This window comes from Sminthopsis crassicaudata, chromosome 2 (assembly GCF_048593235.1).
Source record: "Sminthopsis crassicaudata isolate SCR6 chromosome 2, ASM4859323v1, whole genome shotgun sequence".
NCBI classification, from domain to species: domain Eukaryota; kingdom Metazoa; phylum Chordata; class Mammalia; order Dasyuromorphia; family Dasyuridae; genus Sminthopsis; species Sminthopsis crassicaudata.
The window spans coordinates 120942286-120967944 of record NC_133618.1 but is presented as its reverse complement, the minus strand read 5'-3'; the positions used below and the strand labels follow the sequence as shown (position 1 = coordinate 120967944).

General features: G+C 37.9%; 1 protein-coding gene across 1 annotated transcript in view; it reads right to left on the bottom strand.

The window, feature by feature from the left end:
- The window catches only part of SLC66A3 (solute carrier family 66 member 3), a 38291-nt gene extending 18131 nt beyond the window's left edge, over window positions 1–20160 (bottom strand). The window contains exon 1 of the mRNA XM_074287117.1: window positions 19839–20160. Within this exon, the coding sequence (XP_074143218.1) occupies window positions 19839–19984 (146 nt within the window). The 5' untranslated portion in view covers window positions 19985–20160. The remainder of the gene's footprint in view (window positions 1–19838) is intronic.
- Between the last annotated feature and the right edge of the window lie 5499 nt (window positions 20161–25659).

Sequence of the window (25659 nt, the reverse complement as noted above, 5' to 3'; positions counted from 1 at the left end):
GAAACTGAGGCAAACAGAGTGAAGTGACTTGCCCAGGATCACAGAGCTAAGAAGTATCTAAGATTGGACTCAGGAAGATTAGTCTTGCTGACTCCTGGCCTGGCACTGTATGTGCTATGGTAGTATCTAGCTGTCCATAGGTTACAAATTAGAGCTCTGCATAGGATCCTAGATTAAGAATTGGAGGGGACCTCTGACATAATCTAACCTTATTTTACAAATGAGGAAACAGGCTTACATATTTAATTTCCCAAAGTGACTTATTATCTACTAAGTGGCAGAATCAGAATTTGAACGCATGACTTCCACTTCCAGATCCAGGGCTGTTTCCATAGGACTTCACGTACCACCTCCTCAATTTCAGCAAATTACTGGCTCTTAAGAAAATCAAACTGAAAAATTTCCCTGATGTTGGTCCCTAAGTAATTCAGAGCATTCAACTCATTACTTGTTAAAGAACAGGTCAATTCTCTGAGATCCTCCACAGCTGTGGATCATAACATCTGGAGGAGTTGCAAGGCAGTTTTTGCTGACACAGGTGTTGTGGACTAGAAATGAGATAAATTAGAGGCAGAGAGAAGAGGCGAGAGGTCAGACAATGCAACGGCCTCTCAAGTCTCCTTGTATCATCCTCTCATAAGAAGAGATCCATTCTGGGTTGGATCTCCAGCAGTCACTGTCAGGTGGCTCCTGTGTATTCCAATAGCTCTCCCGTGTATTCCAACAATTACTCTTATAATAACCACCTGCAATTTTCCAAACAATAAAAAAGGCAATGAGGAAAGATGAACTTAGAAAAAGAAAACAAGTAAATCTTCTTAAATTGTGTTTTCCTGGTATTTTGTTTCTTACTAGGCTGAGAACAGGGCTCAACTGAGGCCTGGCAGCCCAACACAAGCTGCTGCTGTTTAGGGAGGAAATTTCCTCCTAGACATAGATCTCATCTCCTAACTCCCTCAGTTATTTTCACCCACACTAGCAACATGCAAGGAAACCAGGAAAGGGACTAAACAGGTTTTGGATGGGATGTCCTGGGATATACTGGGAAAAGTTCAGAAATAGAAATAAATCATTAATAGGCACTAAAATGTTAACATTTAAATCAGATAGATAAGAATTCAAATCCTGCCTCAAATACTTTTGGCTCTGTCACCCTGAGAAACTTTCTCAGTTTCACCTGTAAAATGGAGTTAATAATAGCAACTGCAAAGGAAGCATAAGATTTTATTTTTTTTCTCTTTAATGTTTTTTTAATTTTTATAATTATAAATTTTTTTGACAGTATATATGCATGAGTAATTTTTTTTATAACATTATCCCTTGTATTCATTTTTCCAAATTTTCCCCTCTCTCCCTCTACTCCCTCACCTAGATGACAGGCAATCCCATACATTTTACATGTGTTACAGTATAACCTAGATACAATATATGTGTGTAAATCCAATTTTCTTGTTGCACATTAAGTATTGGATTCCGAAGGTATAAGTAACCTGGGTAGATAGACAGTAGTGCTAACAGTTTACATTCAATTCCCAGTGTTTCTTCTCTGGGTGTAGCTACCTCTGTCCATCATTGATCAACTGGAAGTGAGTTGGATCTTCTCTATGTTGAAGATATCCACTTCCATCAGAATACATCTTCATACAGTGTTGTTGTTGCAGTGTACAGTGATCTTCTGGTTCTGCTCATTTCACTCAGCATCAGTTCATGTAAGTCTCTCCAAGCCTCTCTGTATTCCTCCTGCTGGTCATTTCTTACAGAGCAATAATATTCCATAACCTTCATATACCATAATTTACCCAACCATTCTCCAATTGATGGACATCCATTCATCTTCCAGTTTCTAGCTACTACAAAGAGGGCTGCCACAAACATTTTGGCACATATATGTCTCTTTCCGCTCTTTAGTATTTCTTTGGGATATAAGCCCAGTAGCAGCACTGCTGGATCAAAGGGTATGCACAGTTTGATAACCTTTTGGGCATAGTTCCAAATTGCTCTCCAGAATAGCCGGATTCTTTCACAACTCCACCAACAATGTATTAGTGTCCCAGTTTTCCCACATCCCCTCCAACATTCATCGTTATTTGTTCCTGTCATCTTAGCCAATCTGGCAGGTGTGTAGTGGTATCTCAGAGTTGTCTTAATTTGCATTTCTCTGATCAGTAGTGATTTGGAACACTCTTTCACATGAGTGGATATAGTTTCAATTTCATCATCTGAGAATTGTCTGTTCATATCCTTTGACCATTTATCAATTGGAGAATGGTTTGATTTCTTATAAATTAGGGTCAGTTCTCCACATATTTTGGAAATGAGACCTTTATCAGAACCTTTAACTGTAAAAATATTTTCCCAATTTGTTACTTCCCTTCTAATCTTGTTTGCATTAGTATTGTTTGTACAGAAACTTTTTAGTTTGATGTAATCAAAATCTTCTATTTTGTGATCAATAATGATCTCTAGTTCTCCTCTGGTCATAAATTCCTTCCTCCTCCACAAGTCTGAGAGGTAGACCTCTGTTTCTCTAATCTATTTATGATCTCATTCTTTAGGAAGCATAAGATTTTAAATTCAAAACTTAAAAAAAATTTTAAAAATGTTTTTAACATGTAATTGAAGGGGGGGGGAAATAAAATACTATTAAAAATACCTCATAGAACTTTTTCAAGGAACAAAGAAATAACTTTTGCAAATAATAACATTGTCTTAAGATTTGATTTTTTTCATAAGTTCATGTTTCCTTGTTGCCTTTTTATAGTTTGAAAAATTTCAGATGATCATTATAAAATTAATGCATTGAATATAATATGCATTTATATAGCACTTACTATTTGCTAGGCACTGTGGTCGACACTTTAAAAATATTATTTCAATTAATGTTCATAACAAATCTGAGAGGGATTATTCTCATTGTGCAGTTGAGGACACTGAGACAGAAAGAAGTTAAATGACTTATGCAGGATTATACACCTAGAAAGTTTCTGAGAGCAAATTTGAATTCAGACCATTTTTTTAAAAATCTAACTACAAATAGTAACAATTTAACATTATTATTATTGTTAAGTGTTTACTACATGCCATGTGCTGTTACATACTGGGGATACAAAGAAGCGGCTGTCTTCAAGGAGTTACATTCTGAGGGAAACAGAATGATGGCTTTAGAATCAGAGAACTTGTCATCAAGTCTTACCTCTAGCAACTGTTACACATGTGATGATGAGCTGGTCTTTTGATGTTCTTAGTTTCCTCCACTGTTGCTGCTACTACTACCACAATACCATAACTACTATTTCATTTCCAAAGTGCTTTAAGATTTGCTAAATCTTGATGAAGTTCAGCGCAGAGCAGGGAGCTGTGGGAACCCCCTTCTGGTCCGCACAGGTCCTTCATAAATGAATTTATAAACCAGAAAAATTAAACTGGCAAAAGAAGTTTATTAGTGTGACTTCCTTAGTGGCGAGGTCCCTATAGAGAAGTGAATGGGATCCTGTTAAGAAAATAGGTGACAGATAGAGGGAGTAATGCTGAAAAGAGATTATCTTTTCAGCAGGCAGAGGTCAGAGCTTTGCCAAGGAGAGAGAGGTTCCTTGACATGATTCCTGCTTTTAGGTCTTCTGCAAGGAATTGAGCTGAAGGAAGCTTATTATATGGGTAGCTCTTGGTGGGGGCTGGGGAACAGAATCAGAATAGAGAATCTTCAAATTGAATGGGTATAACTGAACTAATCTCCAACTCAATAAAATTGGATAGAAATCTCATCTCCAGCTCTGGCTAAGTAGGAGTGGTCCTGGACTCAACTAGTCCCACCCAGGTAACAGAATGATACCACTTTATCTTGATTCTCTGGGGTGGGTCTCTCAGGGGAGAGCTTCTCTGAGGTAGTTTCCCAAGGTTTCCCTCCCAAAGTCCAAGAGAGTGAGAGTGTTTCGGAGCTCCCCTTGTCAATATGAACATATATTTAATAAGAACTTTATGTGGTAGTTGCTATTATTCCAATTTTACAGGTAAAGAAATGGCTGAGGGCAGCGAGGTAGTGGGGTGGATTGAGCACCAGCCCTAAAGTCAGAAGGACCCAAGTTCAAATCTGGTCCCAGACACTTAACATTTCCTAGCTGTGTGACCCTGGCCAAGTCACTTAACCCCAATTGCCTCAGCAGAAAGAAAGAACGGAAGAAAGAGAGAAATTAAAAAAAGGAAAAGAAAAGAAATGGCTGAGAGAGATTAAATGATTTGTCCTGGGTATAGTTTAGTACCTGAGACAAGAATGGAACTCAGTTCTTTCTGTTGATAGCTCATAAGGTGCCTTCCAGTTCTATATCTGAGTCCAGCTATTTGGTTTTTAGGCAAATCCATTTCATTTTCTGTGATGACCACGTTAGCACCCTGGATACCTTAGAATCAGCCGGAGTCAGGATAAGCAAAAGTCTTTATTCTTGGTCTTTAGAGATAGAAGCAAAGAGAGTGGACAAGTAGGATCTCTGCGACCTCATCTCCTCCTCTCTCTTGCAGAAGTGACCCTGGCTAGTCTCATTGCACCCCCTAGTCCTCCCACAATTCTCTGTATATACCAAACAATTGGGCCAGCACAGAATAGTGGGAAGGGCCATTTTCCAAGCATATTCTTATAGAGTATTGTCCAATGGGTAATTAGCCTCAAGTGCTCGATTGTTCAACCTCAGTGCATTGACTCAAGAGTTTCAGTCCTTTACAATTTTCCTCCATCTGTACAAATGAAGAGGCTAAACCAGATAAATATCTTAAGATCCCTTCAAGATGTAATACTGTAAAATTCTATGTTCCCAACAGTCTTAATAAAGTCTCTGTGTGTAAAGATTTCATCATACATACAAGGTGTACAAAAAAATCTTATTATACTTTAAAACTATTAAAGCTTATACATGCATAGATATGCACACACACATATATCAGAATAGTTGGATTAGCTCATTAAATATGTGTAAACATATAAATCTAGGTCTATAAACCTAAAATAAATGAAAAAGCCTTTCTACAGGTACAATCATATGGTACAATTTCTACCAATTTTTTTCTTAAAAGACAATACTTGAAACTTTATCAAAATACTAAAGCAGTAGGGATAGAGGTAGCAAAGATCTTCTAGACTGTTCTAATCTTTGACTTATTTGTGGTTGTGACTCTTTAATAAGATTTCCAAATGCTTTAGATACTTTGTATCTTTAACTTCATTCTATCAGCAAGTGAGATAAGTAGAGCAGGTTGAAAGTTCCAAGCTTAAAGGTAGATTTAGAGCCAGGAGAGACTTTAAAGACCATCTGATCCATCCCTATTCACTTCAGCTAGTATTCTTTTTTTTTTTTTCCTAATTTTTTTTTATTGTTTTCTTTTTTTTTTCCCCTAGTTATACGTGTACATTAATTTGTTAAAAATATTTCTTTATGAATCATGTTGGGAGAGAAAAATCAGAACAAAAGAGAAAAGCCACAAAAGGAAGAAAAAAAAAAAAACAGAAGAAAAAGAAAAAAAGTGAAAGTAGTATTTGTTGATTTACATTCTTTCTCCATAGTTCTTTCTGTGGATGCAGATGGAGTTTTCTATTCAAAGTTTATTGGAATTGCCTTGGGTCACTGAACCACTGAGAAAGAACCAAGTCTTTTATAGTTGATCATCACCCAATCTTGCTCTTACTTTGTACACTATATTCCCGGTTCTATTTGTTTGGTTCAGCATCAGTTTGTATAATTGGAGGAGGCAGGAAACCATTAACAATTAAGGGAACCTGAATGGTCTCTATAAGATGTAGTCCCTGGACTGTCTTAAAGAAAATGAGGGTTCCAAGAAACATCTCAGGAGGGAGGGCACTTAAAGACAGGCAAAGAATGAGGCATGAATGAATGCATGCATAAATGAAAAAAGCAAATATTAAGTTCTTTCTATGTATTAGGCATTTTGCTAAGTATTAACAAAACAAATATAAAAGGGAAACAGCTTATATTTTTACATAGATGGAGATAACACATAAAGGAAAATGGTATCCAGAAAAGGGGATTTGGGTGTATAAAGTCACACAGTTAGTGTCTTGGTACATATGAGGGAAATAATGTAAGATGAGTCTGGAAAGGAGAGACAATTGAAGGACTTTTAGTGTAAAACAGGAATTTGTGTTTTATCTGAGAGAAAATGGGAAGCTACTAAAGTTTCTGGAGCCAGGAAATGACAGACATGTCTGGCTCCTTCCTTTTCAAATGAAGAAACTGAGGTCCCAAAAGGTTAAGCTCTAAACCTGTAAACAGTAACAAAGCTGGGAACAAAGCAGGTCTCCTAACCCCAAATCCAGGGCTCTTTCCATACTGCTTCTTGACTCCATAAACCTGTAAAATTCAATTGTACTTTTGTGCCTCAGTTTACTTATGTTAAAAAAAAAAAGGAAAAGGACAGCGGAAAGAGCTCTTGACTTAGGAAATATGGATTCACATAGCAACAGTTACTGTGACCATGGCTAAATAAATCACTTGTCTCTTTGAATCTCAGTTTACTAAGATCATAAATTTAGAACTAGAAGGGACATTAGCAGTCATTAGCCTAATCTCCTTATTTTTTCAATGGGGAAACTGAGGTCCAGAAAAGACTTGTCCATGATTAAACCTGTTGCAGATACAGGTTTTGAACCAAATCCAGTTGACTCCAAGTTTAACACTATTTCCTATTGTTTCATGAAGCTTCTACTCTTTGTAAAATGAAATGTTGGATTTAGAAGTTTTCCAACCCCCTTTCTGGATCACTACTAGAATTGAGACTCAAGCCCAGGTCCTCTTTTTAGCAATAATAATATAAAAGCAATATTCTAGCTAATAGCCTTTCCTCAGTCTTCTTTCTTGATCTCTCTGCTGATGACTTCTTGAATGATCTTTTCCCTCTAGATTTTAGTGACATTGATTTCTCCATTCTCTTCCTACGTGTTTGGCCACTTCTCAGTGTCTTTTTCTGGATTTTCATCCTTGTTATATATAGATATTTAACTATGAGTGCCTTCCATCCCAACTCTTTACTGGTGCTTCTTCTTTTTTTTCCTTCTATGTGATCTCATCAGTTCACATAGTATCAAATATCATCTCCATGCAAATGATTATCAGCTTTATATATTCAACCTTAAGCTCTCTCCTGAGTTCTAGTCCATCATCACTACCATCTTTTTGGACATCTCTAATGGGATATCCTGTAAGTATCCCAAGCTCAAAAGTCCAAAGGAAAACTCAGTATCTAGTATCTTTCCTCCAATCTTCCCTCTTCCTGTTGTCCAGGGCACCATCACCTTCCTTGTCACCCAAATTCAAAACAGTATAATTTTCAACTTTTCACTCATTTACCCCATAAATGTCATCATATTTGTCATTGTTATGCCTGCAGCCTGTTTCTCAGGTATCTTTTAAGATGTCTTGTCCTTGGCAGTGAGAGGTGAGGGGTAAGGAGTAGGGGAAGAGACCCCTAAGCCTGTGCTCACTTCAGTTGCTGATTCACTGCCCTTCCCTTAGTGGCACCAAGAATGCTTCTTTGCACCATTCATACCAATGTCCAAGGGAGAAGCTGAGAGTACAGAAACTCTGAAACCTGAGTAGAGAGGAATTAAGTGACTTTACCACGCCAAATCTAAGGCAAGGGCCCACTCCTTAGTCCAATCTGGTCATTCAAACTGGGAAAACAGGCTTCAGCAAAACCACTATTCAAGAAAATATAATTCACAATGGCAGATACTTTACAGGCATAAAAACTTAGAAACTAAATCCAAGGGGAAGAGAGAAGGTAAGATCAAATCTGTATTTTTATTTATGAACAGTTTCTTTCTCACATGTATTGAAGTTTGTTTTCTTCCATTTTTGAGCATTGTGTTAGAAAAAGCAACTAGTTCAACAAATAGAAGAACTAGATTCAATTCACCCTATACTGGCGTGCTGTTTGTACCCCAGGAAAATCACTTTACCTTCCTCCTTAACTCTCTTTCTGGTTCCTCTGTATAATGGGCACAGTAATACTTGTACTGTACTCCCTGCCCCACTAGGCTACTATAAGGAGAGCTCCTTCCAGATCCTCTATTAATAGGGATCCAAGCCCTCTTACCTTCTCCCAGCTGGCTGCACTCCTCTAGCCTTCATCATGCTCATCCTTTTACTGGATCCCTTCCTTTTACTTGACTTCCAGTTAGAACATTCTGTGACTGTAAGCCACAAAAGCCATTCATGGACTTTCCCCCCCCCTAAAATACAATTTCATTTGCATAAATAGGAATTTTAGTATGCTTTTTATTCTTGGGATTTCATAGAATGACAAATCTTAAAAATTGGAAAGAATAAAGCTCACTTTACAATGAGAAAAAGTTAGTGTAAACTTGGAAATAGATTTAAGAAAGCCCAAGTCTACAGACTTCCTGTTCATCTTTATTTATTATTGTTAATATTAGCATAACTTGCATTTACATAATGGTTTAAAGTTTTAAATGTCTGCTGTAGAGACATCATCTCACTTAAGCCTTCCTGTGAAGTCAATGCATAAATATTATTATTTCCATTTTATAGATGACAAAAAAGAGGTGCATAAAAAAATGGAATGATTTAATGTCAAGGCTACTAAGTGTCAGACAGGTCATTATGAACCCATCTCTTCCTGATTGCAAGCTCAGAGCCTTGTACACCATGTCTGGCTGCCTTAAACCCCATTTGAAGGTATTATCAGAGTATTATCAGAGGTCATATGACTCTCTCTTGGTCACTTAGTGAGAATTTGAATCTAGATATTCCTAACTCCAAATTCTACATTCTCCTCCAAAAGTTTCCCATGTACTACCCAATTCAGAATTTCTGATGGAATTCCTCTCACTCCCTGAGAATTCATAAAATCTTGCCACTATTCACAGAACACCCAGCTCTATCGCCTCCATATAATTAAGGGTTTTCCCTAACAAAGCTGTATAGAACAGGTCTCAGCCTTAATCACGAAGGAAACCTGCCAGCTACCTTGACACAGGACCCTCTTCAGGGGTGAAGGAGCACAGTGAATAGAGAATTTGAAAAAAAAAAAAGACCTGAATTCAAATGCTGCCTCAGACTGTAATGTTCTGGTTGGTTTTCTGGAGGTCTTTGGACCAGCCTTTGTTTCAGCTGAGTAATCATTATGAGAATAGCCAGAGATAAAATCTAAATTCTTTATTATCTCCTTCAGTCTTGTCTTCTTGCCTGGGGTTCGGCTAGCTTTCTGGAGGCCCTTCAGGCCAACCTGAACCACAGGCCAGTCTCCAGTCCTCTGTCTTCTCTGAGTCTGTTCTAGACCCCCCACGGTAGTAGGAGTTGGAATGAAATGTCTAAGTCCTAGACCTTGTGCTCCAGCCTCCAGTCCTCTGTCTTCTCTGGCTCTGGCTCTGAGCCCTTTTTCTGGCTGTTTGTCCCAGTTTATATGCAGTATACAGAGTATAAGCCAATCATTATATCACTAGGGAACCATTATTTCTTATAAGATTAAATCATTCATACAGAACTAGAGAACTATTAATCACCATGTTAAACTAGATAACCATTGTCTCATCAATTCCACTGACTTAATACCTTGTTGTAAGAATCCTTGTTTTTAAGTACATTTCTCCAGAGTTCTGGCCCATTACATCAGACACCAGCTTTGTGACCCTAAGCAGATCATTTTGCCCATCTCCCTCATTTTTCTCAACTATAAAATGAGGGTAATAATAGCATATACTTCAAAAGACTGTTTATGAAGATAAAGTGGGTTATAAATATTAAAGTGCTATAGAAACATGAACTATTATTGTTAGAGGAACAATCTAAGCAAAACCTTAGCAAAAACATCTACTTGATATCACTTTATTATTCTGTTCTCTAAGGAACTTTTGTATCTTTTATCTCCAAACCGGCTAGAATTTGTCTTAAATTATATACTCTTCCAAGGATCAGAAACTATATCCTTGAGGGTTCTTTGTGGGAACACTGAGGCTGTACTTAAGAAATGTGTTAAATGAGTATAGATTAGGGGCCAGGGCCAGGTTTTGACAACATAGCCTTAAAAAACATTAGGTGAGATATTATGAATCGGAAAATAAATCTATGAATTCATAAGCTTTTACAATTGATTTTAATGTCCCTTAACTTACCAAGCACTTTGGGTTCATTTACCAGTTACATAAAAATCTCAGTTGCTTGGCTTCTATTACCCCCCAAAAGGGATTAGGAATGAAGCTGCTTCTCTCCTTATTTGGGTATTGGACTTAATTAATCCAGGTTTATCCAAAATGGCTGAAAATATGGTATCCTCCTTCATAAGTGACTTAAAAGTTGCCATTTATACCATTCACAGACTGCCAATTTTATTTTATTTATCTTTATTGATTCTTTGGGGTTTGTATCACTTTCACTTCCAGATATATTCCTTTTCCCCCAAATAACAAAGAATAAAAGAGATAGAAAAAAGCTATTCATGAAAACCAACAAATACTTCGAGTGAATATGGCAGTGCATGCCTCTCATTTTCAATTTCACAGAGAAAATAGGTACAAATAATAAACAAGAAATAAAAGACTTCAATGGGGTAGAGTAGAAAAAATTCTAGATTTTAAGCCAGAGGACCTGGGTTTTAATATCAGCTCTGCCTCTGTGTGACCTTAGTCAAGTATCAATTTACTGGTAATTTCTGTTTCTGTAAAATGAGGGTGTAGAATTAGGTAAAATCTAAGTTCCCTTTTAGTTCTTAATCAATGATATTAATTACTGGTTTTGCCACTAACATGCTATGACCCTAATCACTTGCTTAGTTTCCTCATCTGAAGATCGATTGAGTTTAAAGATAAATGGATCTCATAGGATTAACCAAACAAGAAATAGAGAGAATTACATAAGATAAAAATAGATAACTTTGATTACTTGAAACAAAAGCTTTTACATACTCAACATTATTGTATCTTAGGTAAAATGCAAAGTGGTCAAATGGGAAAAATCTTTATATAGAATTTTTCTAATAAAAATTTAGCATCCAAGATAGAAACATAGACAAAAAACCATTCCCAAGTAGCTATGAATAAACAGTTCTTAAAAGAACTGCAAAGTATTCATAACTACATGAAAAGTCTCCAGATCACTAATAATAAAGAAAATGCAAATTTTAAAAAATCCTTGAGGTTCCAATTTATACCCTGAAATTGGCAAATATGACAAAAATGACAACCAAAAATGCTGGAGGAATTGTAGAAAGGTATGTTGAAGCTTTGAAATGGTGCATTTTGGAAACATTCTGGAATTACACAAAGTGACTAAAGCATCCATACCCTTTAGGTTTTAAAAAATATATATTATATTTTTTCCAATCATATGTAAAAACAACTTGTAATATTTGTTTTTGTTTTTTCAATTTTGAGGTCCAAATTTTTTCCTTCCATCCCACCTTTTCCTCGTTCCATGACAGACGGATGCAATTTGACATAGGGTATGCATGTACAATCTTGCTAAACATATAAAATGCCCATATCCTTTGAAACAGAAACTCCACAACTAGGATTCTATCCACAAGGAAGCTATCAGTAGAAGAAAAAGTCCCCATATATTCCAAAATATTCATGATAACATTTGTCCGGATAGCTAAAAATCGGAAACAAAGTTTATGCCCATCAAATGGGAAATAGCTAAACAAATTGGAGTTTTGTGTTGTTTTTCAGTCATGCCCAACTCTTTGTGATCCCATTTAGGAAACTAAGGCAAATAAGGTTAAGTGACTTTCTCAGGGTCACATAGCTATTAAGGAGTATTCCTGTTTTCAAACCCAGTACTCTCTTGGCTGTGCCACCCAGCCAACCTATATAATGAAGACTTTGGAGGAAATGAGTCCTTGAGTCCTTTCCAACATCATTTATGCTCAAAGTCTTTTTTTTTTTTTTTTTTTTTTTGCTGAGGCAATTGGGATTAAGTGACTTGACCAGGGTCACCCAGCTAGGACAGGTTAAGTGTCTGAGACCAGATTTGAACTCGGGTTCTACTGAGGAGTTCAGCCTTTAGGGCTGGTGCTCTATCCACTACACCACCTAGCTGCCCCGTTCATATAGTCTTAAGGGTGTATTTTGTGAAAGACACTCAGCAATAAGGTAATTTATAGGAGGGAGAGTCCACTTCTTTGGGCTGAAAAGATATTCGTGGATGTTTATGATCAACTGTCTAGTTCAGGAATTGGCAAACTATTGCCCCAGCAAATCTAGATCACAGTTTCATAGTCTATAGATGAGGAAACTGAAGCCAAGAAAAATCAGTAGTAGAAAAAAAGAATTTGAATCCAGGTCCTGTGACTCCAAATACAGTGTTGTTTCCACTGTACAGACTGCTTCTTCAACTTGGAATGACTAGAAAAAGTTATAAAAAAGAAGTGATATTTGAGCCAACTTTTGATGAGGGTAGACAGTCAAATAAAGGGGAAAGACAGCTAAGTGTTATAGTGGATACAGTACTAGCCCTGGAGTCAGAAAGACCTCAGTTCAAATCTGAATTACTAGCTGTGCAATCCTAGGCAAGTCATTTAACCCAAATTGTCTTAAAAATATAATAATAAGACAGGAACCTGGATTTGGGATGAGGATGAATAATGGGAATGATGATATTCCTTTCTTCCTTGCCATTTTTCCATGGCTACTGCTTATACCAGGAATAGGAAAGGAAGTAGGACAAAGAAGTTGGCTGCTGGGTTCTTAGTAGAAGTGAAAAATTTGCAACGCTTGGAGTATGGTATTCCATCCCCCACCCCTAATTTTGACCCAAACTGAACAAATAAGACAAAATTAGCTGAAAGAAAGAGAAGAAAAGGAAATCCTCAGTTCAATTGAGCCACTCTAATTCCGGGACAATGATTAGGAGATGGGTGGATTTAGAACTGTAATTTTCTGAGTACTCTATGCAATGACATGCCCAAGTTGAACATTTAAAGAATCAGGTTACCTGTACTTTCCATTTGAAACAGTCTTAAAAACAAATGTACAAACTTCCTGGTCTCAGCCCATTCCCATTTTTACTTTCCAATAAGTGTTTATTATGGTGGACGGTTCAGGTAATGGTTGAACAGCTTTCAGGATCATAAGATTTAGAGCTAGATGAGCTTTTAGGGATGACTTAGTCCAGTTTGCTCATTTTATATGAAGATATTAAGGTAAAGGAGGAAGAGGAAGAAGAGCAGAAGGAGAAAAAAGGAAAGAAACAAGGAAGGAAGGAAAAAAAGGAAGAAAAAAGGACAAAAAGAAGGAAGAAAGGAAGCACCAGATACTATGCTAAGTGATGTAGATACAAAAAAAGGCAAAAGACAATTTGTACCCTCAGGGAGCTTATGGGGTCTTATAAGACCCAATTATCCCTTTTCTAGATTCTATGTATATTTAATAACTCCATTTTTAAAGAGGAAGCATGATATTGTTCAAAGAAGCATGGATTTGAATTTTAGCTCTGTACACTGATGTCTTTGAGTTTGTTTTCTATGCTTTGATTCTTTCTGTAAAACACAGGTTTAGACAGACTAGATGGTTTTTGAGCCTCTGCTAGATCTATAATTTATGACAGTGTGATGAAGTCATCTCCTAATGATCTAGACCACACAAAGCTATGGATGAAAAAAGAAAACCAAATATGTACTCTTTGTCTCCTCTCCCTTCTTTTCCAAAATATAGACTCTATCCTCTTTCCACTTTCTTTCTGAAACTAAAGTGAACCTCAAGTACCACAGTAGAAATGGTCTCTGGGTGAAGCCAGGCCTGGGGGATAACAAGATGTTTTCCTGATCATGGTGGGCACTCATCCTCTCACATTTCCTTGACAGAAAGGGAGTAGGTCAAGCACTTTCAGATTAAGAAGTTATTTATTGTCATCATCATTACCATATTGTTAGTTTCCAACAATTCACTTTTATAAAGTACTTTCATTCACAAAAAAACCTTAGAAGATGGGGAAGATTTCTTTTTATTACATTTTGGAGAAGGAAACTGAAGTCAAGGGAGGTTAAATGATGATTTGTCAACATAATTAAGAATGCTGAGGTTATGGCCCAAACTTAAGCTATTGGATGCTGAAGGCTTTTTCTTTCTCACCTTGCTGCCTTCTCAGTTCTGGGTCCAATGGACGGTGTTTAGCTTATTCAAACCAAGTCTCATCTCACAGAGTATTATATTTATGAACTTTAAGAGGTCCTAGTCTTCCTTTCTCAGTTTTGCAGCATAAGAAATATGATTTTAAATTATTTTCTGAAGGGCAATTCAGATCTGATCTCAAAATAACTTCATTCAGAGTTGCTTTATACAGTTGTGTCTGACTCTTCATGACCCCATGGGCCATACTGTCCATGCGGTTTTCTTGGGAAAGATACTGGAGTTCTTCGCTATTTCCTTCTCAAGGGGATTGAGGAAAATAGATTAAGTGACTTACTCATATGTCAAAAGACAGATTTGAGAAGGTATTCCTGACTCCACACCAAGCACTCTTCCACTGAACCACCAAGACTATCCTGCTCAGAGGCAAAAATACAAAACAGAAAAGAAGTGAAATGCATTCATATAGTAAGGGAAGTAAGGCTGGAAAGGCAATTTGGTGGAGTACTGGATAGTCAGGAAGACCTTAGTTCAAATCTGCCCTAAAATACTTACTAGCTGTGTCACCCTGTGCAAATCACTTCACTCTGCCTTAGTTCCATTATCCGTAAAATGAGCTAGAGAAAGAAATGGCAACCCATTGGTCTCTTTGCCAACCAAACCCTAAATGGAGCCATAAAGAGTGGGACATGACTAAAAAAGACTCAATCTTTTTCAATAAGAAGGTTGAAAGATAAATTGAAGACAGACTGAAAGGCTTGAATAAGGGCTGAGTAAATTTGGAGCTTATGTAGTGGCAAAAGCATGGATTTGGAATTAGAGGTCTCAGCTCTTACTTTACTACTTGTATGACTGGGCAAGTCACTCTCTCTGAGCTTCATTTTCCTCATCTGTAAAATTAGGATAAATTTTTTTATACTTCTTAGGTAAAAATTTTATAAGCTAAGTGATTAGTAAGGTTCCAGCTCAGAAATTTATTTTCTACAATCTTTCTCTTTTATCCCACTTCTACATTCACTAAGAATGACCTGTTATAGTTAAGAAATCTATTCTTCCAGGCATTTGGGGAAAATGCACACAGGAAATAAGTGGGCTTGTGGAAATAAATGAGCCTCCCCTCACTATCCCCCTTAGTGATACTGATCATAAACAGGGAGGGGGGAGAGGAACTAGGTATTCAAAAAATTCAAGACAGGTAAACAAACAATTTAGTGGAATAATGGAATAATACAGAAGGATGAGAAAGCAATCTCTATCATCAGTGCACTTTTAAATCAATGAGACCACAGAATCGAATAACATTATGTTATTTATTATTAATTTTTTTTATTCCATTGGTAAAGCACTTTAGTGTACAGACAATTCTCAGATCCATTATCTTACTGAAATCTTCTAACATTGACGAGAAAGGCAAGAGAAAAGTCTTCCTGACCTCATTTTGCTGATGACACAGGGAGAGGTACAAATGTTCAGTCAATTCAATTTAACTTATATCAGGCACATATATCTGTGGGATACTGTGCAAGTCATCAGAGATCTAGTAGAACAAAATGAAGCAAAGACACCATTAATAATTTGTCCAAAGCTCCACAATAGCTAAGCAGCTCAGACAGCAGTCTGAGACCCAGGTCTGTCATAGTCTAGTGCCCCTTTGGCTACAACTACGCTGCCTCACCCAGAATGCTCTGGTAGAACAGCACATGGAAGAAAGCAATACCATAAAAAGTGGGAACTAATTAGACATTTTTCTTGGGTTGCATTATTTTCTGCTGCATTTTATAGTTGTATATTTTGCTCCCCAGACCAATCCATTAGCTTCTCAAAGGTGGTCTCAAAGACCATTAAACATTTCCCAGCAGTAGTAGACTCTGTATATTAATATTCCTACTGACTGGGGGAGGCAATAAGAGCTTATGGTGAAAAGATCACTACTCAAAAGATTTATGAAGTTACTCTTGATAGGTACAAGGCAGCAATTCCTAGCTCAATGTACAAGGTGTGAGGTACAAGGTGCAAGGCTCAAGGAACAAGTGAAGAATCCACAATGCCATTCTTTTTGCCAAAAAGTACCTTTATTTATAACAAGAGGTTACAGACAAAATGAAGATGTAAAATAGACACCAGGAGTGATAAATATGAAATAAATTTGGGAGAAAAATAGACTTATTGTTAGCGAGGAAAAGAGGTTGCACCATTGACTGGCAGGCTAACCTTAAAAGCTAAAGGAATTTGCTATATATAAGAAGGACAAAGATACCATGAAGTGAATGGAAGGAAGTGGGGGGAAAAGATTTACACCATGAAGCAGGATGCCAGGGTGGGCTAATCAGTGCTGTTCCTATTCTGCCTCTGGGAGTTTTACAATGCTATCAGGTGCTTCAGGCTTTCTCTGTAACCCCCATCTAGTTACCAGAACCACATCACTTTGTATCTAGATTTCAATTTCCCCTTAGGTACATGACCTCCTGATATGCTGGAAAGAGGGTCTCTAGTTAAAAGATCTGGGTTCAAATCACTCCTGTGATTTTTGGCTATCCATGTGACCTTGGAGTGGCTTTCTGAGCCAATTTCTTCACAGTAAGAAGAGGCTCTAGACTTAGGCCCCTTTAATACTTCTAGTTCAGTTCAAAGCAACAAATATTTATTAAGCACCTACTATTTGCAAGGCACCGTGAACAAAAATTAAATAGCCTTGGACCTTCAAGGAATAAACACCAATTTATTAAGCATTTACTATATACAGTCCACTAAATCTAGGAGAAGCTACAAAGGTAAAAACAGTCTCTGCCCTTCACATTCCAATGAGATAAAATTACATACATTCAAGAAAGGCAAAGTAAACTAGAAGTAATTTAAGAGGGAAGACATTAGCAATTAGGAGAGTGAAGGGGGAGACAGCCTCCAGCAAAAGGTAACTATGAGCTGGATCCAGAAGGAAGTCCAGTAAGCCAGAAGGCAGAGCTGTGGATATTCCAGACAAAAGGGAACAGAGGTTAAAAGGCACAGTCCCAAGACTGAAGGTAAGGAGACCAAAATCACAGTACATAAGGGTTGCTGCTATTGTTTATCCTTTATCAAGGAGGATCATTACATGGGGAAGTGAAGCCATGACAAGTAAGTGAATTGAATTTAAGTGAGGGAGAGCTGGGCAAGGTCATCTGTTTTACTGTCTCATCTGGATGCTGTGGCAAGATATATAGATCAGGATGACTGGAGATAGTTCTCACATGAGGGCTAAGAAGATCTAAGAAAACTGAAAAGATAGGAAGGAACTAGGAGAAAAGTGAGAAGAGACTTCCACCAGAAAGCTATTAGAATAGTTGAAGTATGAGGTGATGAGGGTAAAAGGTTTACCTTTTACCTGGCAAAAAGGTTTTTACCAGGCTAGTGACAGTTAGAGGAGAAAATAGGACATATTTGAGAGATATTACGAAGGTAAAATCAATAAGCTTTGACAATAGATTGACCATAAAAAGTAAAAGACAAGGAAGATTCCAGTATGACACCCAGTTTGGGAACCTTGGCAACTGAGAGGATAGTGATATCATCAGCTGGATTAAAAGTAGTTAGGAAGAAGGAAAAGTTTGGCATACTGACTCTAGTTTTGGACATGATTTTAGGCAAGCATTCATTATAAGATATAAGGCATTTGGAGATATAAAACTTGAAAGCAGTGGCTATTTTAAAGCTGAATAAGTGGATTTCAAAATCATCAACAGAAAGATGATCATTGCATCCATGAGGATTGATGAATGAAGGGGACAAGAAAGAGACTAATTGTGATCTAGGAGATTTTTAAAAGGAAAAGAATACTAAAGAAGATTTCCAAGAAAGACCTTGTGGCATCTGAGTGGATGATTCTGAAAAGCAGAACTGAGTAGGTTATATATTCCAAGGAGGAGGGATAGCCTGTAAGAAAGCATAAAGGTGAGAAATTGGAAGTGGAGTTGGAAGAAGTCTAATTTGGCTTGCAAATAGAGTAGGTGAAAAGAACATGAAATATGGTCAAATTGATTGAAAATTAGATTATAAAGGGCCACACTATTGCAAAAAACAACAATAACAAATACAAAAAACCCCTGAGGATTCAACTTTGGCTAAATTATTTCCCTGCTGAAATCCCAAGAATTTCCAAAATACAATTTCCTAAGTCTAGCATTTAGGATATCTCTGAGGTGGCTCTGATTGCACTTTCCATACTTATTTCATGGACTACTCCATGAAGAGTGTCAGCTTCCTGAGAGCAGGATTGTCCTTTGCCTTTTTTTTTTTTTTTTTTTTTTTTTTGTATTCCCAGCATTTAGCACAGAGGAGCTGAATAAATATTGATTGATTGTTTGATCGCTTCTCTTCCAGGACTCCTAGTTCTCAATAATTTGTCTTAATAGCCTTTCACCCAATTGCATGTTTTAGCTCTCATCTCCATGAATTCCCAGAGGCACCGTTGCCCACATCTCCCAGAATACTCTTTCCCTTCAAAACTTGGTCTAAAAAATATTTTCCTCTTTTTCCAAGGCTAGACTGCTTTCCTAGTATTTACAAATTAGTTTGTCTTTCCATGTAATTTACAAATTTGTATGACTACAGATCAAAAGCAAAAGCCTTCACTGGCCACCTAGTCCAAAAGTACTAAGCTTTTTTAGTAACACAGCCCCTTTTTGCAATCTGAAGCCAGCTGGAATGGCTGAATGTTTTAAAATCCATGAAATAGCACCAGCCCTGAAGTCAGGAGGACCAGAATTCAAATTTGGCCTCAGGCGCTACCTAACAGTGTGACCGTGGGCAAACCACTTAATCCCAATGGCCTCAGCAAAACAAATAAATAAATAATGAAATACATGAAATAAAATATATAAGATTACAAATCAAATACATTGAAAATGTTGAAAGAAACAAAAACAAATTTACAGACTCCAAGAACCTGACCAAAACAAAAAATCTCATTTTACAAATGAGGAAACTGAAGCCTACAGATGGTAACCAGTTTCCCAAGACTTTTGTAATCCTGTGACAGCCCCCAAACAGAAGATAAGATCCTCAGGAGTAATGCTGTTTGGGTTTAGTATTTGTATCCCTATCCATCGACCACAACAAAACGCGCAGATGAGAGTCATTAAAAGCTCCTACTATGAGTACAGCACTTAAGTGAGTAGAATTTATTGCTACAGAAATTATAAATTGGCAGATGCCTAAACTGAAGTCCTTCAGATTCCCAAAGCTGTAGCTAACATCACTAGGTTTACACTCCAGTAAATTGTCACGTGCACTCATAGCTTCTCAAGTAGTACCTCGCAAACTAGGGGAAGGAAGGAACATTTAAGTGAGCAGCCAGGCGTGCACCCAGCTCAGGCCACACCCCGAGCCTCTAGCAGAGACCTTGCCCCTGGGAAGCTTTCCCAGAAGCTGGGGCTTATTCTCACGCTCTCTCCCTCCTAGATCGTCCCTTCATCTCCCGGGCTCAGAGACAAAACGTGACAATTAGCCTAGAATTTCAAATTGTGAAGGGATCTTAAAGACCATACAGGTAAACTCCCCGTGCATACCTCCAGTGACCCAAAATTCACTCTCACTTAGGACAGCATTCCCCTCTCGGGCAGTTCTAATAGTTTATTTTTATTTTTTTCTTAAACAGGGCCCAAATCTACCATTCAATGCTCCTAGGAGGGACAAAGCAGGCGTTTGTTTATTGTGAAAGGGTTTTCTCCCCTGGCCCCTGGCCCGACCCTGGTTCCCGTCTCGTCCCCATCCTTACCCAGTTAGCTCCAGAAGCAAACTTTTCAGACTGACACCCCGCGAGCTCTTAGCCGAAAGCAGAGCGAAGATCTGCGGGAACTTGATGACCATGCACACCACTAGCGTGCTCCAGTTGCAGAATTGCAAAAGCAGCCCGGCCTCCATGGCTGCTTTGGGTCCGAGGCTCCACTTGCACGTTGCCCACCTCCCTTTGGCTGCCGCTCCGCCAAAATCAACTTCGTCCCTCTGGGGTTCCTTCCGCCTTCCTCAGAGCCCGCGGCAGTCACGCTGGACTCCAGCCCCCGCCCCTGTGACTCCTCCCATCCGGAGCCGCCCAAAACGGCAAGTCTGGGGCTGCTAGAGTAATGGGTGTGCTCTGCCCGCCTCAGCCCGGCCTACCAGGAGGGGATCCTGGTAAAAGGGGTCGGCCCCAAGCCTAGTGTGGTGCTCCTCCTTCCTGCCCCGCCTTTCCCTGCTTGCGGAGAGAGGGGATTTGAGGGGATCGAGCTGGAAGAGATCTTTAAGCTCATTCAGTAGCCACCCCCCCACCCTCAATTTTGTGACTGGGGAAACTGAGGCCTAGAGAGGGGAGAAAGATTTGAACACTGGACAAAAAAGGTTGTGCTGGGTGGGGAGAAGGGTAAATTTAAAACTGAAAGGAACTATAGAGGCCGGGCAATCCAAGGCCCTCTGAGAAAAATGTGGCCTAAAGCGCTTAAATGTTGGGAGGGAGACACGCACGCGTGCGCACACACACACATACACACGCACACACACACACAGTTTTATCTTTATATTCCTATCCATCAACAACAGAAAGTTGAGATATATGTTAATATGTATATATAAATATGAATTTGAACTCAGATCTTTGCTTGTCCAGGTTCAGTGCCCTTTCAATGCCTTCTGTTTCCCCTATCCGCTAGTTCTGTTAGAAGCAGAGGGAAAAAGATGGGGTCCAAGAAAAAATTAAAGTTTTTAGGAAGAGAAAGACCAGATCAAAGAAGGAGAAGAAAGTAGTCCCGTCCCGTCCTTCCCTTCCCTTCCCCTCTCCCCTTCCCAAATATAGTTCCTGCCTTCCAACTCCTCGGTTCAGGCAAGAAATACCCAGAGCGGAGGAAATATTTTGCCCTTCATGACAGTTTTATTCTTTGTACTTGTACCTCTGACATCTAGCACATAGGCACTTAAATACTTGTAAATTGATTCAATTAAACTTAGATAATACTTATAAATATTAACTTTTTTCTAATCCTTTGAGGTTCACAACTTTGCCCAGGGGTTCACAACTTTGTGATGTGCCCAGGGTCACACAGCTAGATTTGAAATCAGGAAAATGGATCTTTCTGACTGTACATATACAGAGAGACATCTATCCTTGCACATACGTGCATATATACATATACACATGCATACACACAAATGTGTGGTCATTGTCCCTCCTTCTTGAAGAGGACCAAAATGACATCACTATGTTAGAATCAAGTTACAGTGTGGCTGATGAGACTAATGCAAACTCGGAATGCTCAATCTACCATAGAAAGGTACAAATAGTCCACGTGAACATTTGGAATGGGGATGTCTCTAACTTTGCACATCCAGCATTCCTTTTGAACCACTGCAAATCTCCTTTGGTCTAGAGCAAGCACCTTTGAGATGGACACTCCATGCTGAGTGGTCCTGTGCCAGTATCTCCCATATCATGCAATCAATTCCAAAGTTCTTCAGAAAGACTTTGAGCGTCTTTTTAAGGCTTCTTCTGAACTCCATGTGAGCAATAGTCTTGTGTGAGTTCTCTGTAAAAGAGTCTTTTAGGCAAATGTATTTTTGGCATTCGAACAAAGACAATCCATATTTATGAGTGTGTATGTGTGTGTATATACATGTACAATATACACATGATTTTTATATTATGGATATATATGGATATATATACACAGATATACAGATATGTATATTGTATCCTCCCCCCCCCCCAGAATGTGAATCCCTTGAGGGCAAGGACTTTTTTCTTAATTGTTCTCATATATAAAATACATAATTTTTTTTTTTTTTTTTAGGCTGGGGTTAAATGACTTGCCCAGGGACGTATTAAGTGTCTGAGACCACATTTGAACTCGGGTCCTCCTGAATTCAAGGCTGGTGCTCTATCCACTGCACCACCTAGCTGCCCCTAAAATACATAATTTTTATACATATATGTTTATAGGTTTAGTATGAACGTATGTATACACACACAGACACAAACTGTATCCCCCGAGTAGAATGTGCATTTTTTGAAGGCAGGATCTATTTTTTGTTTTTATATTCTTGGTATCTAGCAAAGAATACAAATATTAGATGTTTAATAAATTTTATTGAATTAAATTGAGATTACTTCTCTCTATGGGCCTTAAAGAAGGTTTATATTAATTGGAGAATCTCTTCCAGCTCTAAATGCATGACTTGCACAAGGTGATACAGTTAGAAAATGTTATCTCTTCCAATTAGAACAAGTTCCTAGAGAGCAAGAATTGTCTTTGTCTTTCTAACAATAGTGCTTAACATTTCAGTTGGCACATAGTAGGGACTTTTTCATTTAGCTCAATGGTAATCAAACTTGCTATATTCATTCTATCTTTTGACAGAATCTTTCTAAGATATATGTACTGATGGACCAGAATGCTTACAACCTCAAAAACAAAGTCTAACTGAAAGGTTTAAGTGTTTCAGTGATTGAGGCTTCATGCTGTGTCTTCCTTTTTTTTTTTTTTTTTTTTTTTTTTTTTTTTTTTTTTTTTTTTGGTACATCTGCTGGGAAATCCTTTCCTAGGATTTTTTATTTTATTTTATTTTATAGTTATAACTTTTTTTTGACAGTATATATGCATAGGTAATTTTTTACAACATTATCCCTTGCACTTACTTCTGTTCAGATTTTTTCCCTTCCTCCCCCAACCCCCTCCCCCACATGGCAGGCAGTTTTATACATGTTAAATATATTATAATATATTATAATATATTCTAGTTACAATATATGTGTGTAGAACCGAATTTCTTGTTGCACAGGAAGAATTGGATTCAGAAGGTAAAAATAACAGTTTACACTCATTTCCCAGTGTTCCTTTTCTGGATGTAGCTGGTTCTGTCCATCATTGATTAATTGGAATTGGATTAGCTCTTCTCTATGTTGAATTTATCCACTTCCATCAGAATACATCCTCATACAGTATCATTGTTGAAGTGTACAGTGATCTTCTGGTTCTGCTCATTTCACTCAGCATCAGTTGATGTAAGTCTCTCCAAGCCTCTCTGTATTCCTCCAGTTGGTCATTTCTTACAGAACAATAATATTCCATAACATTCATATACCATAATTTACCCAACCATTCTCCAATTGATGGACATCCATTCAACTTCCAGCTTCTAGCCACTATGAAAAGAGCTGCCACAAACATTTTGGCACATACAGGTCCCTTTCCCTTCTCTAGTAGTTCCTTGGGATATAAGCCCAGTAGTAGTATGGCTGGGTCAAAGGGTATGCACAGATTGATACCTTTTTGGGCATAATTCCAGATTGCTCTCCAGAATGGCTGGATTCTTTCACAACTCCACCAACAATGCATCAGTGTCCCAGTTTTCCCACAGCCCCTCCAACATTCATCATTATTTGTTCCTGTCATCTTAGCCAATCTGACAGGTGTGTAGTGGTATCTCAGAGTTGTCTTAATTTGCATTTCTCTGATCAATAGTGATTTGGAACACTCTTTCATATGAATGGAATGTATCTCCCTATCTAGCTATCTACACTATTCAGTTATAAATACATACAAAAGGAAGATAAAAAGATGAATTGGAACATACTTTCCCTGATCCTTCTAAGCAAGTTGAATTTAATAATAAATGACCTGAAATACAAATGCAGTGAAAGCTAGCTTCATTCTATTATACAAGAAATCAACAAAAGATAGCATAGTAAGTAATCCTGCATCTGATCCCATCACACCACTGTATAGCATTTTAGTCATGACTGGTACTGTTGGTAGGAAGGACCAGGTTACTAACAGCATCTGAAAACAACAACAACAAAAAAAAAAAACAACTATGTATATATATATATATATATATATATATATATATATATATATGTATATATATGTATATATGTACATATGTGTACATACATACATATAAACATATATATGTATATGTATGTATGTATATATAATACCATTGAGTCATACTACCCTTTTGCTTCCAAAATAAGGAATTATTTATTCATCATCCATGTAGCATGAGCTTTGAAGTCTTTGCAACAATGAGAATAGAGCTTTCACTGATCCAGACACAAATTCTTAGCCTTTGTTCAGAATGACCAAGAGCCAGAGGTATAGTCTATGTAAAACTGGTTTGCAGAGGAATCACATCTATGATTTTAACCTCCTCATTACTGTACTCTGACCCACAAAGATAATTTACCAGAGATTCTAGATTTTAAACCTGAGAAAAGATTATCAATCCATGTCTCATAAAAATTACAGATATTTATTTAGTTGAAGATTATAAAATGCTTGAAACTCTTCAGTCAGAGAATTAATTACCAGCAAATTCTGGTCAAATAGTATCCCAGAATATTAGAGTTAAAAGGAACCTTAGAAATTACCTAGGCCATGAAAGGTACAGGAGAGAAACAAATGACAAGTCAAGTAGGCAATCAACATCCAAGGGACTGGATTCCCTTCTTCTAGTAAGCCTCTTTATCCTCCTGATGAATAACTCATAGCTCCCTTTATCTGTAATACTGCCATAGCCCTCAGTTGCCTGAGCTTTTTGTTCTATCATTCAAGTCATGTCTGACTTACTCTATGTAACTCTATGGACTTTCCAAGTATGCCATGACCGTCTGACAGGATGTAGCTGCAACCTGTTGAGTGAGACTACTAACACTATACCTTTTCTCACTGCTGGGTGCCTTGTGGTGTGCTCTGAGTGGTTTAAAATGCTACTGAGTGCATACCAAAGGCACAAGCCTTTGCACACTCCTTTAGTGCACTTGCACCTGACTGTGCAGAACAGTTAGTAGCAGAAGGAAGATAAAGGTAACTGGGGTCAGACAATGACACCTACCCAAGCAACTCCTGATCCATAGATCCAGTAGTCTAAATTAAAATAGGAGCTCTCCCACAGCACTTGTGATAGAACCAGGGTTCATATTTTCCTGCAAATCAATTTTCCCTAAAAAAGCAACAAAGTTCTGGGGACCTGATTGGCCCCTGCCTCCATTGATGAGGCTTCCTCAGAAACCTCAGGCATAAATAAAAACCCATTCACATGGAGTCAGGTTCCCTCCAATTTGGGGATTTCTGAAAACCACCTGAGTCATCATACTCAGTTCTGCTTAGCAGATATGTTTCCATATTGGCTGGAAAGGAGGGGCCACTGTAATGTTGTTATATATTTTTGCAATGGATAATATAATTTAAACTTCCTTTTCTTAATTGTTCATTTATTTGTGAATGCTTCATTGAAGCCCAACAGCAAACCTGAATTAGTGGGGTTAACAGCAGAACAAAGTACATACCATGCACACCAGCTAAATCCCCAGACCTTCCAACATCCCAGCTGCTCTGGCTTGGTACAGCTCTCTTCCCTCCCAGGACAAGGGTTTCCTTCCTCTTCACCCATGAAACTTTGTGTTTTGACAGTTTTTTTTCTTTTCCCAGTTCTCTTTCACCATTACACCTAAATAAATGTCTCTTTATGAATTGAATTAAGGGTTCATTTCCTACATTTTCTGGACACAAGACATGCTAGTTACAGGTATGACAAAGAATTATCTATTAAGTAGTAAACCTCTAATA